This window comes from Vulpes vulpes, chromosome 14, assembly GCF_048418805.1.
Source record: "Vulpes vulpes isolate BD-2025 chromosome 14, VulVul3, whole genome shotgun sequence".
Lineage (NCBI taxonomy): Eukaryota > Metazoa > Chordata > Mammalia > Carnivora > Canidae > Vulpes > Vulpes vulpes.
This window is the reverse complement of record NC_132793.1, coordinates 101,823,375-101,840,704: the sequence shown is the minus strand read 5'-3', so window position 1 is coordinate 101,840,704 and position 17,330 is coordinate 101,823,375. Positions and strand designations below refer to the sequence as shown.

General features: G+C 44.4%; 1 protein-coding gene across 1 annotated transcript in view; it reads left to right on the top strand.

Annotated features, from left to right (window-relative positions):
• Positions 1–13,636: 13,636 nt before the first annotated feature.
• The window catches only part of IQGAP1 (IQ motif containing GTPase activating protein 1), a 108,157-nt gene continuing 104,463 nt past the window's right edge, over positions 13,637–17,330 (top strand). Inside the window, exons 1-2 of the mRNA XM_072737343.1 lie at positions 13,637–13,794; positions 15,685–15,784. Coding sequence (XP_072593444.1) covers positions 13,740–13,794; positions 15,685–15,784 — 155 coding nt within the window. The 5' untranslated portion in view covers positions 13,637–13,739. The remainder of the gene's footprint in view (positions 13,795–15,684; positions 15,785–17,330) is intronic.

Below are 17,330 nucleotides of genomic sequence, written 5' to 3'. Positions count from 1 at the left end.
CCTGGCTTTGTTTACACTATTTCCCCAACTTGTGCTTTCTCACACTTTCCACTGGTCATTCCTTGGAAGACTTGCTTAAGTAACACCTCTACTAGGAAACCTTCTATCGTCTACTAAAAAGCAACTATTCAAAAAAAAAATAACTAAATAAAAATAAAAAAAATAAAAAGCAACTATTCTTGCAGTACCTGACTGTCTCCGTTGATAGAGCATGTGACTTTTTTTTAATTTCTTTTTTTCCTTTTTAAAAAAGATTTTATTTATTTATTCATGAGACACACACACACACACACACACACACACACACACACACAGGCAGAGACTAGGCAGAGGGAGAAGTAGGCTCCATTCAGGGAGCCCGATGCGGACTTGATCCCAGGACTCCGGGATCATGCCCTGAGCTGAAGGCAGGCGCTCAGCCACTGAGCCACCCAGGTGTCCTGAGCATGTGACTTTTGGTCTCAAGGTCTTGAGTTCAAGCCCTACATTGGATGCAGAGCATACTTAAAAAATAATAATAAATCGACTGTTCTCTGCTCAGCACTCCTTAGACAATTTCTTGAAGTCCAAAAGCTCCATGAGAGCACTTTGTCATGCCTGTGTCCATCATGTTCATTGGTGGATAATGGCCTCACAAATCTTCCAGCTCAGTTCTCTAGGTAGTCACTACCACAGCCAAGGGATGGCATATCAGCAGACAAATGTTCACATACATGGGCTTTCCGGCAAGTGCAGTCTGAATCCTGGGTATGTCACTAATTGTGTGTGTAATCTTTGGAAAATTAGTTAACCTTTCTGAGTCTTTCTTTACCCTTAAATTGAGAGAATTCTAGTTGTTCCTGCCTCAGAGGCCTGTTATGGCAATCAACTAAGATGACTCATATCCAACCTTTAGAACTGGACCTGGAAGGCACTCATTACAAGTTAGTTGTTGTAACTAGTAACCCACTGTCATTTGTAGATGTTTAAAAGGCATGACGTAAGAAGACTCTGCCGGTGCAGGCTTGTCTCAGGATCCAGTCCTACCAAGGAGATTGTTCCTTGCTTCAGCTACCTCTTTTTTCGAATACTTTGATCTGGCTACCTTCTGAGCTTAAGGTTTCTACGTCTCTTGATGGGTCCTTGTCTGTCTCTTGTCTTTAGAGACTGCAGTAGTGCCTTGTGGCCTATTCTAACCCCAGCCAGGAAACCAATGCCCCAACTCCGTTCTGGGCTGACTTCCTCTCTTCCTCCCACAACTTCCGGTCTGTATTGCTGTCAGTTGTCCCTAGCCCAGGAGCACAGCTATTCATAAACATTTCTGGAAGGGTTTCCAGAGGGAATGAGGCATGTGCAAAATGTGGATGAACAGCTTCTCCCTGTACACTGTGTATAAACTGGAGGTGGTAGGGAATAGTAATTTTTTTTAAGGATAATTGCTGTTAATTTTTAAATTTCTTTTTTCTTTTTTCTGGAAAACAGCTTTTCTTCAGTCTTTAAGGACTTAGCTCCTTCTATGGGCTTTAGTGGATGTCGTGGGGCAGCAATCCCCAACTGCTTTGCTGTGAATGGCACAACTCATGCAATAATGTAGTTTCACGTACAGCTTGGGAAGCACATAGATGTCGAAGACACTCTTTTCAGAAATATCCCTGATGCTGGCAGTGACCTCTATCATGTTCCAAATAATGAACTTCTTCTTTTTTTTTTTTTTTTTTAGTTTTTTTAAAAAGATTTCATTTATTTATTTTTTATTTTTAAAAAGATTTTATTTATTTATTGTGAGAGAGAGAGGCAGAGACACAGGCAGAGGGAGAAGCAGTCTCCTTATGGGGAGCCTGATGCAGGACTCAATCCCAGGACCCCGGGATCACAACCTGAGCTAAAGGCAGATGCTCAACCACTGAGCAATCCAGGCGTCCCTAGACAGAGATTTTATTTATCTATTTATTTATTTAAAGATTCTATTTATTCATTCATGAGAGACACACAGAGAGAGGCAGAGACACAGGCAGAGGGAGAAGCAGGCTCCATACAGGGAGCCTGACATGGGACTTGATCCTGGGTCTCTAGGATCAGGCCCTGGGCTGAAGGCGTCGCTAAACTGCTGAGTCACCAGGGCTGCCCTAGACAGAGATTTTAGAATCAGAAAGACTGAACCTTGGTTCTTAACTCTGAATCTTATGACTTTGAACAAAATGCCTAACCTATTGGTACTTGTTTCCTCATTCATTCATTCATTCATTCATTCATTCAAGATTTTATTTATTCACGAGAGACACACACACAGAGAGAGAGAAAGGCACAGAGACACAGGCAGAGGGAGAAGCAGGCTCCATGCAGGGAGCCCAACGTGGGAGTCGATCGGGGTCTCCAGGATCAGGCCCTGGGCTGAAGGCGGCGCTAAACTGCTGAGCCACCCAGGCTGCCCCTGTTTTCTCATTTATAATATGAGGATAATTATATCTTTCTCAGGGAGTTATTGTGAAGATTATTAAACACCTAACACATTCTAGAACACAGTAAGCAGTTGGTAAATAGCTGCAATTATAAACAGGTAGTGAAAACATTTTGCTCCTTTCTGAAGAGCTGTAAGGTTGAAGAAGTGTCTAAAGTCAGACCGCTTGGCAGAGGCTATGCTCAGACATAAGATTCAGAATATCAGGATACCTGAAGTACAAGGCAAGATAGGTTTTCTTCAAATGAAGAGGCAAAGAAGAGTTTAACACTGATAGATAATGCTTTAAGTTTAATCAAGTTGAAAACTGGCTCTTAACAGAGACCCATCACTTGATGGTAATTTGTAATTTGCTATATGTAGTTCCCTTTGTTGTATTTCTAGCCTTAGTTTACCCAAGGTGTTCAGGCTAGAGGAAGACAAAGAAATCAGGTCAGATCAAATAGAATACCCATTTGTTATTGGATATATTTGCCCCAAAGACTCATTGAATATATGGAGTCAGTCCTGTCAGAGAGGGGTAGGGTGGCCAGCTAGCTCACAGTCCATTTTATACAAAATTTTACCATCAGCATATTTGGTAAGACTACCTTTGAATCATCTCCTTCCCTTCCATATATACCCAAATGTCCTTAGAAATATCCATTAGAAAAAAAAAAAAAAAGAAATATCCATTAGTTAAAAAAGAAAGAAAGAAAGAAAGAAAGAAAGAAAGAAAGAAAGAAAGAAAGAAATATCCATTAGTTTTCTATTGAAATCTGGGCAAGCTTGACTGGATTCTTTGCTCAAGGTCTTATGAGGTAAAGGTCAAAATATTCATTGGGCTGGACTCTTATCTTGAAGATTTGGGGGAAAGTTACTTCTAAGCTCACTTAGGTCACTGCAGAAACAAATTCCTTGTAAATGTAGATCTGAGATACCTGTTTTCTAGCTGGCTATTAGCCAGGGGTCACTCTCAGCTCCTCAAGGTTGCTCTCAGGTCCTTTCCAAGTGGCCCCTTCTATCTTAAAACTGGTAATGGCTCACTGTATCTTTCCTGTGCTTTGAGTCTCTTTTTTTTTATTTCTGCTACCAGCTGGAGAAAACACTCTGCTATTAAAAGGCTCAAGTGATTACCTGGATAATCTCCCCATTTTAAGATCAACTGATTAGGGGCACCTGGGCACAGTCGGTTAACCATCTGACTCTTGGTTTTGGCTTAGGTTGTGATCACAGGGTTGTGAGATCGAGCCCTAGTAGGGCTCCAAGCTCTGCTTGGGATTCTCTCTCCCTTTCCCTCTGTCCCTCCTGCTCATACTCTGTCTCTCTCTTTCAAATAAACAAATAAATCCTAAAAAAAAAAAAAAAGGACCAACTGATCTGCAAAATCTCTACAAAACAGTACCTAGATTAGTATTTGATTGAATGACTAAGGACTGGAGATCTTGGGCAGCTAGCTCAGAATTATGCCTGCCACAGCATGGTTACAGTCCCCTGAAAATCCCCCTCAATCCCTTGAGTTCTTTGACATACGACCTTTAGGAGTAATGAGAAGCTATAATCTCAGATTTCCCAGCCTCATTCACAAGATGCTACTACCTAAAACCCAATAAGTTTTCATGCAAGGGACCAAATTGGTCAAAAGTATTACTGTCTATCCTAGGGAGTCCATCATTCTGGAAAATTTCTCTATAAACTATATAAAAAGCAAATCTTAAAATTTCAACAAGGATGCCATATTTGTTAACTATTAATTCTGAGTTTACCCAAATGTCTTTGAGGAGTTAATGATCTGTTTGGGAAGATGGATAAGTAAATAATTAATTATAATTCAATGAGCTAAGTGCTATAATAGACTCATATAAGGTTATAGACTTCCCAGAATCAAAGACAGCTTTGTTTGTGGGTTGTATCGTCAAGTTCCATCAGCCTTTTGGGACATTAAGAATATCCTAGGGGGGGATCCCTGGGTGGCGCAGCGGTTTGGTGCCTGCCTTTGGCCCAGGGCGCGATCCTGGAGACCCGGGATCTAATCCCACGTCGGGTTCCCGGTGCATGGAGCCTGCTTCTCCCTCTGCCTGTGTCTCTGCCTCTCTCTCTCTCTCTCTCTCTCTCTCTCTCTCTGTGACTATCATAAATAATAATAAAAAAAAAATCCTAGGGGTACCTACTGGCTCAGTGAGTGGACCATGTGACTCCTGATCTTGGGGTTGTGAGTCTGAGCCCCACACTGGGGGTAGTGTTTACTTAATAATAATAATAAAGACTATCATATCAACTGTATATGTTTAAAGGTTTTATTTATTTACTCACATAGAGCACAAGCAGGGGGAGAGGCAGAGGGAGAGGGAGAAAGAGAATCTCAAGGAGACTCCTTACTGAGTAGGAGAGCCCAACATATGGCTCGATCCCACGACTCTGAGATCATGATCTAAGCCAAAATCAAGAGTCGGTCATTCAACCCACTAAGCCACCTGGGAACCCCTCAAATATATATATATATTAAAAAGCTTGATCTATAATTGCATACATTTATCACTAGAATTACTAGCCTCTTCTCTAAATCAAACTTTTAGTGAAGAATCTAACTTTATTTGGATATACTTAACTACTCCTAAAGAGTGAATCTGTCATCAGTTCTAGCTCTGAAAGTTCTCTGCCCTTTCCTGAGAAACTGGTTAAGATCACACATCTGCAAGCAATAACAATTACGTTACTTTTCTACCTACTTCTTTTTAAAAATATTTTATTTTATTATTTATTCATGAGAGACATAAAGAGAGAGAGAGTCAGAGACACAGGCAGAGTGAGAAGCAGGCTCTGTGCAGGGAGCCCGATGCGGGACCAATCCCGGGACTCCAGGATCATGCCCAGGCCCAAGGCAGGCGCCAAACCGCTGAGCCACCCAGGGATCCCCTCACCTACTTCTCTATCTGGTTTTTTTTAAATACTGACTGTAAGACCTATTCTGATTTCAAAAGTATTAAAATGTGAAAAACTTGGGACTTATTTTTGAAGACACATGGTTTCTAAAGTGCTACTGAGAAATGAATGAGGAAGTGATTAATTTTGCCTGGAGGAGGAGTGACATTTGAGTTGGGTCTGGGAAGTTGAATAGGAGTTTCCCAGGCAGATAAAGGGATTAAAGGTATTCCAGGCCAAGAGAAACTTCTCTTATGGTGCTTATCTGAAGCTATCTTGTTAATATTACTCTATTCCCATGAGTCTGTAAATTCCTTGAGGTCATGAACCAATTCTATTTCCCAAAATGATCATTTGACTTATTATATTGTAGTTTAATTTTAATTGATTAATTTATTTCATAGTTACTAACTGTATTCATATTTATACTGACAAAAAAAATATTTCAAATACTTCATCATAGAACACTTGGTAAATGGGACATCTGGGTGGCTAGGTGGTTGAGTGTCTGCCTTGGCTCAGGGCGTGATCCCCTGGGTCCCGGGATTGAGTCCCACATCGAGCTCCCCATGGGGAGCCTGCTTCTCCCTCTGCCTATGTCTCTGCTCCTCTCTCTCTATGTCTCATGAATAAATAAACAAAATCTTAAAAAAAAAAAGAAAACTTGGTAAATAAAAAAAAAAAATTCCACACAAATCCATTGGAATTCCACCACTTGGAGAAACCAATGTTAATATATTGATGTATATGCTTCAAGGCTTTCTATTTCTATACTTTTAATTATTTACTTTTAAAGATTTTATTAGTTATTTATTTATGAGAGAGAGAGAGAGAGAGAGAGAATGAGAGAGAGAGAGAGAGAGTGGCAGAGACACAGGCAGAGGGAGAAGCAGGCTCCATGCAGGGAGGCTGATGTGGGACTCGATCACCCAGACTCCAGGATCATGCCCTGGGCTAAAGGCAGGCGCTAAACCGCCGAGCCACCCAAGGATCCCCTATTTCTTTCTTTTTTTTTTCTTTTTTAAAACTTTATTTATTTATTTGTGAGAGACACAGAGAGAGGCAAAGGGAGAAGCAGGGACCCCGATGCGGAACTCGATCCCGGGATTCCAGGGTCACGCCTTGAACCAAAGGCAGATGCCCAACCGCTTAGCCACCCAGGCATCCCCCCACCCCTTTTTTTTTTAAGATTTTATTTATTTATTCATGAGAGACACAGAGACACAGCAGAGGAAGAAGCAGGCTCCATGCAGGGAGCCCGAGGTAGGACTCAATCCTGGGTCTCCAGGATCACGCCCTGGGCTGAAGGCGGTGCTAAACCGCTGAGCCACCTGGGCTGCCTGGGATCCCCTATTTCTATACTTTTAAAGCAAAAATGGTATCAAACTATATTTATCAGTTCATAATTTGCTATTTTCACTTAACCATCATATTAGAAATATGGATCATCATTTGTGTACTTCACATCCTGTTGAAGGAAATACTGCCTAGCTCATAGTTTTTTTTTTTTTTAACTTTTATTTATTTATGATAGTCACACAGAGAGAGGCAGAGACATAGGCAGAGGGAGAAGCAGGCTCCATGCAGGGAGCCCGAGGTAGGACTCAATCCTGGGTCTCCAGGATCGCGCCCTGGGCCAAAGGCAGGCGCCAAACTGCTGCGCCACCCAGGGATCCCCTAGCTCATAGTTTTCTATACTTAATTGGCTCTATCTCCTGACGACAGCTAATTGAACTAAAGGATTGGTAACCGATTGAAGGGCAGCCCACCTGTAGGCAGTCAGAGACATACCCATAGGGTGAAAAGATTGGCTGGGCCAATTATGCCACTGGGTTATGGAACTGGGCAACTGAGACTATCCTCAAAGGAGGATATGTGATGGTGTAAGGATCCCATGGCCATGAATTAAGGCCCTGGCAAACCAAATAAATGGAAACCAGAGATGTTAAGGAGCAGACCAATTAAAATGGAGGAAGCTGGTGGTCAAAAAGAGAAGGATAAGAGCAGACCTGCCAACAAGACAAGCAGAGATGTCTTCAACCTTCCATTAATCTTTTCTTTTCTTTCTTTCCTTTCTTTCTTTCCCTTTTCTTTTTTAAAATATTTATTTATTTATTCAGAGAGAGAGAGGCAGGGACACAGGCAGAGGGAGAAGCAGGCTCCATGCAGGCAGCCTGACGTGGGACTCAATCCTGAGTCCCCAGGATCACACCCCGGGCTGCAGGCGGCGCTAAACGGCTACGCCACCGGGGCTGCCCTCTTTCTTTTTCTTTTTCTTTTTTTTTTTTTAAGGATTTATGTATTTATTTGAGAGAGAGAGAGAGAGAGGAGGGGTAGGGGAAGAAGGAGAGGAAGAGGATTCTTAGGTGGACTTCTCACTAAGAGTGGAGTCTGATGCAGGGCTCAACCTCAGGACCCCAAGATCATGACCTGAGTGGAGACCAACAGTCAGCTGCTTAACCAACTGAGTCACTGAGACGCCCCAGTCCTGTTTTCCTTGCTCCAGTCCATATATATCTTTATTATAAATGCCTCTCTTCTAGTCTTTTTTCTCTAGAGATAAAACAAGGGGATCTCTATTCCTTGTAGCCAGTCAAGCCCGACCAGAACCACAGATCATCACTGTTATGACTATGGCATTTTATTGTGTGGAGGTGCCCTTATTGATTTAAAAGCCTAGAGATGGGCATTTAGGACATTTTCTTTTTCTTTTTTAAATATTTTAATTAATTAATTAATTAGACACAGGGAAAGAGAAGGGAGGGCAGAACACAAGCAGGGGGAGCAGCAGGCAGAGGAAGAGGGAGAAGCAGACTCCCCCCTAAGCAGGGAGTCTGATGTGGGGCTTGATCCCAGGACCCTAGGGTCATGGCCTAAGCTGAAGGCAGATGCTTAACCCACTGAGCCACCCAGGTGCCCCCATAGGACATTTCCAATAAACATATTTATTTCTAATTTTTGTACATTAATAATTTTTCTTTATGAGGCCGTTGGCTGTCTCAGTCAGTAGAGTATGAGACTCTTAGATTTAAGGTTGTGAGTTCGAGCCCCATGTTGGGATATAATTTACTTTAAAAAAAAAAAAAAAGAGGCGTGCCTTTGGCTCAGGTCATGATCCCAGGGTCCTGGGATCAAGCCCCATGATAGTCTTCCTGCTTGGTGGGGGGCCTGCTTCTCGCTCTCCCTCTGCCTCTCCCCCCACTGATGCTCTCTCTCTCTCAAATAAATAAAATCTTCAAAGAAAATTCCATTGTGATACATTCTAAGAGAGGAATTCTTTGGTTGCAGGATAGCTGGGTAATGCCAAATTGGATTTCAGAAAGATTGTATCAATTTAGTCCAACCAGCTGTGCAGGAGAGTGGTTGCTTTTTCACCCCCTTTGCCAAAAGTATCAATGAAAACAAATAAAATATTGCTACTCTGATAGGCAAGAAGTACTAAGTGGCCAGTTAAGATCTTAATGTGTATTTCCCGGACTCTTCCCAGGCATATGGGCTTTGTCATTAGACCTGGGGTTTGAGTTCCAGCTCTGCCTCTTGTTATGTGGCTTCAGTTGAATTACTAGTTTTCCATTTCTCATCTGTAAATTGGAGATGATGATAGTTCTTTCTTTCTTTTTCTTTCTTTCTTTCTTTCTTTCTTTCTTTCTTTCTTTCTTTTTTTTTTTTTGTGGTGGGGGTGGGTGGGCAAGGGCAGAGGGAGAGGGAGAATCTTAAGTAGGCTCCATGCTTAGCTTAGAGCCCAAGGCTAGGCTTCATCTCACCACCCTGAGATTGTGCCCTGAGCTGAGATCAAGAGCTAGACACTAACTAAATCAACCAGGAGCCCCCAGTCCTCCTTGTTCTCTTCCTTCTTCCTCCTCTTCTTCTTCTTCCTCCTCTTTCTCCTCCTCCTCTCCCTCTGTCTCCTCTTCTTCCTTCTCCTCCCCCTCTTTCTCTTCTTCCTTTTCTCCTCCTCCTCCTTCTCCTTTTTTTTTTTTTTAAAGATTTTATTTATTTATTCATGATAGTCAGAGAGAGAGAGAGAGAGAGAGAGGCAGAGACACAGGCAGAGGGAGAAGCAGGCTCCATGCACCGGGAGCCCGACGTGGGATTCGATCCCAGGTCTCCAGGATTGCGCCCTGGGCCAAAGGCAGGCGCCAAACCGCTGAGCCACCCAGGGATCCCCACCCCCCTTTTTTTAAAAAGTAAGTTCTACTCTACTAACTGAGCCAGCCGGGCACCCCTGATAGTTCTTATTTTGTAGAGTTATTATGAGATTCAGATGAGAAAATAAATACAAAATACTTAGTCTAGTAAAGTCTTCAGTTATTATAATTATGAACAATGACTTAATTTGTGACCATCAGATAAAGCTATGTGAGATATCTGAAATTCAATGGGATATTGATTTAAGTATTAGTTAGAATTGCATCATTCTAGGAATAAGGAAGAATGCATGAGGGATGCCTGTGTGGTTCACTGCATAGAGTATGCAAGTCTTGATCTTGGGGTCATAAGTTTAAGCTGCACTTGGATCTTGGATCTAGAGTTTACTTAAAAAAATGCATGAATCCACTAGTGTTATAACTTTTATCATTAGAAAAAACATTTGTGTATTTGGATTCCATCCATTACAAAGGTCTTTAGAACTAAAATAAAAACATATGTATTTATTTTAAAAGCCAAAAAATATAAAATCAAATCAAAAGATAAACTAGGGGCAGCCTGGGTGGCTCAGCAGTTTAGCGCCACCTTCAGCTTGGGGTGTGATCCTGGAAACCCGGGATCGAGTCTCACATCAGGCACCCTGCATGGAGCCTGCTTCTCCCTCTTCCTGTGTCTCTGCCTCTCTCTGTCTCTCATGAATAAATAAATACAATCTTAAAAAAAAAAAAAAAAAGATAAACCAGATAAACCAGGTGGGACTTGAGGATTTCTTTTTTTTTTAAGATTTTTATTTTATTTTATTTATGATAGACATAGAGAGAGAGAGGCAGAGACACAGGCAGAGGGAGAAGCAGGCTCCATGCACCGGGAGCCCGATGTGGGACTCGATCCCGGGACTCCAGGATTGCGCCCTGGGCCAAAGGCAGGCGCGAAACCGCTGAGCCACCCAGGGATCCCCTTCTTTTTTTTTTTTTTAAAGCAGATGTTTTTGTTTATTTTATTTTATTTATTTATTCATGAGAGACAGAGAGAGAGAGAGAGAGAGAGAGAGAGAAGAGAGAGAGAGAGAGGCAGAAACACAGGTACAGGGAGAAGCAGGCTCCATGCAGAAGCCTGACGTGGGACTTGATCCCAGGTCTCCAGGATCATGCCCTGGGCTGCAGGCAGCTCTAAACCGCTGCACCACCGGGGCTGCCCCGACTTGATGATTTCTAAGAGTAGTCAGAGGAATAGATAACAAGTTTTGCAATCTATGACATAATATGAAAAGAAGTTCAAAATGACAGCACAGTGGGAAAAATGGCTCTGAAAGCTTGCAGCTCCAGGAGTTATGTCTGTTGGAAACCTCTGATCAAAAGTAATCTTGGGACTCCTGGGTGGCTGAGTGGTTGAGCATATGCCTTTGACTCAGGCCTGATCCCAGGGTCTTGAGATCGAGTCCCACATCAGGTTCCCTGCTTCTCCCTCTGTCTATGTCTTTGCCTCTGTGTCTCTCATGAATAAATAAATAAAAACTTAAAAAATTAATTTGAATTAACTAGGTTGGAACTTTCTTAGCAAGTGTCTTTACCTTTCAATTCAGAGAAGCTTTAAAATTAAATAAAGAAGAGCTTAATGGGGTAAAAATTATGAAATTAATATGTTGGAATTAAGAAGAAATATGTGCATATTTCACATTTTGTGCACTTGCAATGTTTTTTTTTTTTTTAAGATTTTTAAACTTTCTAATGTAATTGCTACCCCCAACATGGGGCTTGAACTCATGATCCCAAGGTCAAGAATCTAGGGCACCTGGGTGGCTCAGTCAGTTAAGTGTCTGCCTTTGGTTCAGTTCATGATCCCAGGGTTCTGGGATAGAGCCCCACATCAGGCTCCCTGCTCAGTGGGGAGCCTGCTTCTCCCTCTTCCTCTGCTTGTGCTCTGTCAAATAAATAAAATCTAAAAAAAAAAAAAAAAAAAAAAGAATCTCATGCTCTACCACCTAAGCCAGCCATGTACCCCTGCACTTGCAATGTTTAAGAAAATTTGGCTCATTAGAGTGGCAGCTTCATATGTATAATTGAGTTAGTTTTAGACTTAAGATTTAGAATTGAAACCTTACTAATTTTGCACATGGAACTGGGTCATCTAAGATAAATTTAGATTCATTTATTTGTAAGTTTGATTTATAAAGATTGCTAAGCCCTGAAAAGTTTTAGGTTAGACAGTTGAAGAAATTGAATAGAAAATCTAATAAAGTAAGTTTATAGGCATAATTTTAAATGCTTGGAGATGTTGAATTAACTAAGTTTGTGAATGGGACCAAAAATTATTCAGTTTCTGAAAAGTGGTAAAATATGCTAGGTGTAGAATAATAAAATTTCTAAGCTGAACTTAACCATTTAAGAACTAACTTGAATTTTAATAAATTAAATCTTTGCCTGTTTTTCTTATTTATTTATTTATTTATTTATTTATTTATTTATTTATTTATTTATTTATGTATTGAGAGAGAACATATGTGCATGCCAGTATGGGGTGGGAAGGTGTGGGAGCTCGATCTGACAACCCTGAGATCATAACCTGAGTCTAAATCAAGATTTGAGCTTAACCCACTGAGTCACCCATACACCCCAAACCTTTGCCTGTGTTTTAATGAAAGTGTTTTTTTTCTAGGTTTTCAAGATTCTCACTTTAATATTTTGAAGAAAGAGTGAATAGATTGCAAATGGCTAGAGCAAAAAGCCTCCAGTCAGGGGGTGCCTAGCTGGCTGTCTGTAGAGCATGATCTCAGAGGGGTAGTAAGTTCAAGCCCCAGGTTGGGGGTAGAGCCTACTAAAAAAAAAAAAAAAAAAAAGTATGGAGTCTTACTGCGAAGGGGCTTATTTGTCATGCCGAGGAACTTGGACCATATTCTGAAGGGGATAATTGGGAAGCAATGTAAAAAGGAAGAATACAAGGTCATTTGCCCTTTAGGAAGAACACAGGACAGTGACAGTGAGGAGCTGGCTGCAGAAGAGAGACTAGAGTGGTGACTGTCTAAGCAGTATGACAGAGAGGAGAGAGACAAAAGCAATGCACTTCAGAATAAACTGGATGTAGGGCCTGAGGCCGGGAGCCTGGGGGTGTCCTGACCATCAACTAGCACTTCTACTAACAGAGAAGATAGCAGAACAGTCAGTGTTCAACACTTTATATTCGAAGTGTCTGCAGGATCTACAGGTGAAAATGCCCATTACATAGCTGAAAATACTGAGTCAAGTCTTCTAGAGTTTGGTCTGGAGATGTACCCTTACAGCTCTTCCGCAGCTTAAGGTGAGCAGAAATAAATAAAAATACCAAGAAAGAATGGGCAAAGGAAAAACGGAAGGGGTTAAGGACAGAATTCTGTTGAATACCAGTATTTGAAGGGATGCCGCAAGCTGCAAGGGGAAGGGGCATCCCTAAAAAGGCAAAGAATCTCCTTAATAAAGAGAAGAACTTGCAAAGAACAGAGGCAGGGAAACCAAGGGAAGGAAGCTTGGACAGTTCTCCGCTTTAGCGACCACTTCTTCAATAGGAGGGGGCTGAGCAGTTCCAATCTGGCGCTTGCGGGCGAATCTGGGAGGGGACGAGGCCAGCTTGCAGCCCTTATGGCCGGGCATCCCTTACAGCAGTCTGAGTCCTGCTTGTGTCCCACAAGAAGACTTGGGGCCACTGCAAAGGACGCCTTCCTTGAGCGCTTTGGCGCAGAGGATTTTAGCTCGGTAGGCAGGAGGAAAGAGGGGGCCCGTGCTTTTTATTTCAAGCCTTTTAAAGACATTTACGTGCATTTATTTCTTGCTGAATTTAATCCTGGGCTCCTAAGTTCTTCTTTCTTCTGGAATACCTTTTTCTTCTGTGCAACCTCCTCTCTGGTTTAGGCGCACGCTGCTTTTTGTCGGCCCCAGACCTGCCACTGGGGCGCGGCCGGCAGGGCTGGGCTCCAGGGCGGAGGCGGTCTTCCCGGCCGAGCGCGGAGGACCGGGGGCTCCCGGGCCGGCGGGCCCGCCTCCTTCCTTCCGCCCCTGAGGGCGTGGTTCCACGGGGGGGCGGGACTAGGGGCGTGGCCGATCCGGGCCCCGCCCCTCCGCTCCCGCTCCCGGCGGCGCGGCAGGGCGGGGCCCGCGGGTGGGGCTGCGGGGGCGGGGCCTCGGGGAGCTGGCAGCCCGCGCACTCTGCAGGAGCTGCAGCTGCCGCCGTCCGCGCCTTCAAGGTCTCGCCGCTTCCTCACAGAGACCGGGGCTCGGCCGCCATGTCCGCCGCGGACGAGGTTGACGGGCTGGGCGTGGCCCGGCCGCACTATGGCTGTGAGTGCGGGGGCTCTGCGGCGCCGGGGCTTCGGGGTCGGGCTCGCTGCCTCCGGGGAGCCGTTCTCCCGGGGGCGCGGGCCGGCGGGGTGGCTGGCGCCGCGCGGACCCGGAAGAGCCGGCCTGGCCGGGCGGCGGGCCGGCGGGGGAGGTGGCGGGCGGCGGGGCGCCCAGGCGGGTCTCCGAGGCGGCGGCGACGACGCAGGCGGCCTCCTCGCCAGGGCCCGGGCGTCGCGACCCGGGGGCCCCACCCATGCCTCCCGCTTCCCCGCGCCGCCGAGATTTGGGGTTGGGGGGGCCGGCCTCGGGTGCGGTGGCAGGAGGCCGGGGCAGGGCGTGTCCCGGAGACCCGGGCTCAGCTCGCGCTTAGCGAGGAGGCGGCGCGGCGCGGCGCGGCCGGGGGTGCGGACCCGCCCGCCGCAGGGCAGCGGAGAGGGGCGGCCCCGGGCGGGCCACTTAGGCTCTCGGGCTTAGTTCCCGCCTCAAGATTGCAAAAATTAAAACAAAAAAACAAGAAAAAAAGAAAAAACGTAGCCCCAAACCCTAGGACTTCCTCATTTTCCGAACCTCCTTTTCTGTAGCTGTCCATGGGACGTCATCGAACTGCAGGCGGGAGAGCTACCCCGGGCCCAAGGAGAGCCCCTGGGAATCCTGAATTACGTTTTCGTTTTATATCCTGGGGATAATGGCCCGTGTTTAGGATCATTTCCCTCAACAGTTATGTGTGCGGTGCTGTGTCACTTTGTGAAATTAAAAATGAGTAAGACTGGGCCCTGCCTTCCAAGAACGTTTTAATCAGAGAGAGGGAGAGACAGGTGCACGACCTAATGATAGTAAGGTGTAATAAAGATAAAAGCTGCTGAGCCAGCCAGGCAGAAGCGGTAGGGTGGGTGAGGAGGAGGGGTGGGGGGGAGCCAATGAGGACACAGCCACGTTTCAACGGAGCCTTGACGGAGGTAAAGTTTGACTGGGCAGGGTGGGGTCGGAGAGGAAACTTGAGGAAAGAGCAAGAATTAAAGTACTGAAGAGTAGAAGGGCGTAGTGGGAGGAGGAGGGGCAAGGGAGAGGGCAGCCAAACTGGGAAAGGCCTTGAATGCCATCCCAAGGAATGAGGAGTTCCTGCCATGCCCCTGGGTGCCCATGAAGGGGACAGACTGAGACAGACTGCTTGGGTTTGAATCCAGGTCTGAGGACTTAATAGTGGTGGAGTTCAGATCACCCGGGGCTGTTTCCTCATCTGTAAAATGGGTGTGATAATCACAGGATTGTTGTGGGGCTTCAGGGAGAGGATGCAAGTAAAATGCTTCACCGCACAGTTACTGCCACTTAGTTCTCAATGACTGCTGGCTTTGGTTATTAATAAAAAAGGGGAAAACATGGGGCCCCTGGATGGCTCTGTGGTTGAACATCTGCCCTTGGCTCAGGTCGTGATCCTGGGGTCCTGGAATCAAGTCCCGTAGCAAGCTCCCCACAGGGAGCCTGATGTCTCCCCTTCTGCCTATGTCTCTACCCCTCTCTCTCTGTGTCTCTCATCAATTAAAAAAAAAAAAAACTTATAAAAAACAAAGGGTAAACCTGATCAGCTCCATATATAGAGAGAGCCTGGCAGACCAGAACACATTTGGGCCAAAATCTCAACTCAGTATTTTTCAGGGTACAATAAAATTTAGTACATGTTTATATTATCTTTAAGAAAAAGGTAGAACAAATGTAGTTGGAACCCCATAGTTCCTGTTTTAGGAAAGCCATTGTTGTGCATCTGGCTGTCCACACGTCCACAGGTTACCCTACCTCTCTAGGTGACTAACTGGAATTTGATGCTGTGGCATTCTTTTATCACTCAGAAGGGTTACAGATTTTTGTGTTTGCATTCTTTCTTTCATGTTTTAGCTGTCCTGGATAATGAGAGACTCACCGCAGAGGAGATGGATGAGAGGAGACGTCAGAATGTGGCTTATGAGTACCTTTGTCATTTGGAAGAAGCAAAGAGGTAAAGATTGGTGGGCTGGAAGGAGGGAGCTGTTAGGGTGTGAATACAGATAAAGATCTCTTTGAATCTGTTGTAGGTGTGAAGGTAGGAGGCTGGTAGTTTGAAGGACTAAGTATAGGTAGGGTATTTTTATTCATGGGAGCAAGTAGCCTTGATGGTGGTTTATTGTGAAACTCTCTGATGGGCACTTAAGTATTCTGAAAAATTTCTAGATTTGTGTTGTTTGGTTTTGTGCTTATGATGCTTGTTTCGGGCACTACCAGCTGTAGAGGAGAAATAACAGTTTTGTTATTTTTTCAAGCCCCCCCCCCCTTTTTTTTTAATGAGATCCACACCCATCTTGGGGCTCAAGAGTCACATGTTTTTTGACTAAGTCAGCCAGGCACCCCAGAAATAGCATTTTTGAAGTTTGAAGTTCTTGGTCTTAATGTTTCACTAATTCTCCACTGGTTTTTATTTACATACGAATTGGATTAATTTCCTTCTTGGTAGCCATCTGGGAATGGGCCCATCCATTTGGCAATGCTCAAAGTTTACCAAAGCCAGCATCCTCCACATTCCTTGTGAAGTGAATGTATAAGGGCAGTTTTCCTTTTCCAAATGCCCCAAGACCTCATAGTCTTATTCCTAGAGTGTCAATTTGCTATCTGTGGTTCATTTTTTCTGTTTTGTTGCCTGTGTTCCTTTGCAAGACCCCAGGGCAGATAGCTGTAATTACAGATCTTGTTCCCTGTGTGTGAGCTTTGGTGGAAAAGGCCAGTATGGGTTAATGAAAGGTATTTGTGATCGAAGTCTAATGAAATTCAAGGATGTTTCAAATGGTGCTGATAAACAAGAGTATTTTTGTTTGCTTTGGTTAATTCTGAAAATCTTAAAAAAGGCTCTAGGAAAGTCAAGAGAACAATACAACAAATGTCCTCCTATTCCTGAAGTTACAAGTCTTAGTCTTCAACTCTTTTCCTTTTCCTCTCCAAAGACACAGTTGGAGTCCCTTTTGTGCCTCTCCCTGGTCCCATTTTCCTTCTTCTGTCTCTGGGGCTACCTCTAGTATGCACTGGGTGTCTTAAATCCAGGCTGCTTTTCTGAGCTTTTCCTTTAGACGGGAGTGGGGGGTGGGGGGTGGTTGAATTAGTGGTGATTTTGGTGGGGGAGAATGGTAATAACACTTGTTTTTCTAAATAGAAGGTTAGACAGCAGGAAGTAAATATGTAATTAGAAAAGGGGATGTTTCTCATACAGAGTTTGTAAGGGACTCATGGGGTGTGGGGGGGAATATTCGGTCCTTTGTTGCTTAAACTGTGGACTAGATCTAGATCTTGTTTTGGAAGGTCAAATGGTCTGAAAGCTGCAGCTGTATCTGAGAGACCATCTTGTGCTCTGTGAAGCCTTTGGTGTCTCTGTTGAGGTGACCTGGGGCTGAGAGGGAAGAACCCCAACTCCCTCCTTGTGAAGCAGTTCTGCTTTTGTTTTAATCTTGGGTTTCCACAGTAAAATTCCCTTTTAACAGAGGGTTTCTTGGCTGCCACTCCCTTGCTACCACTAACGT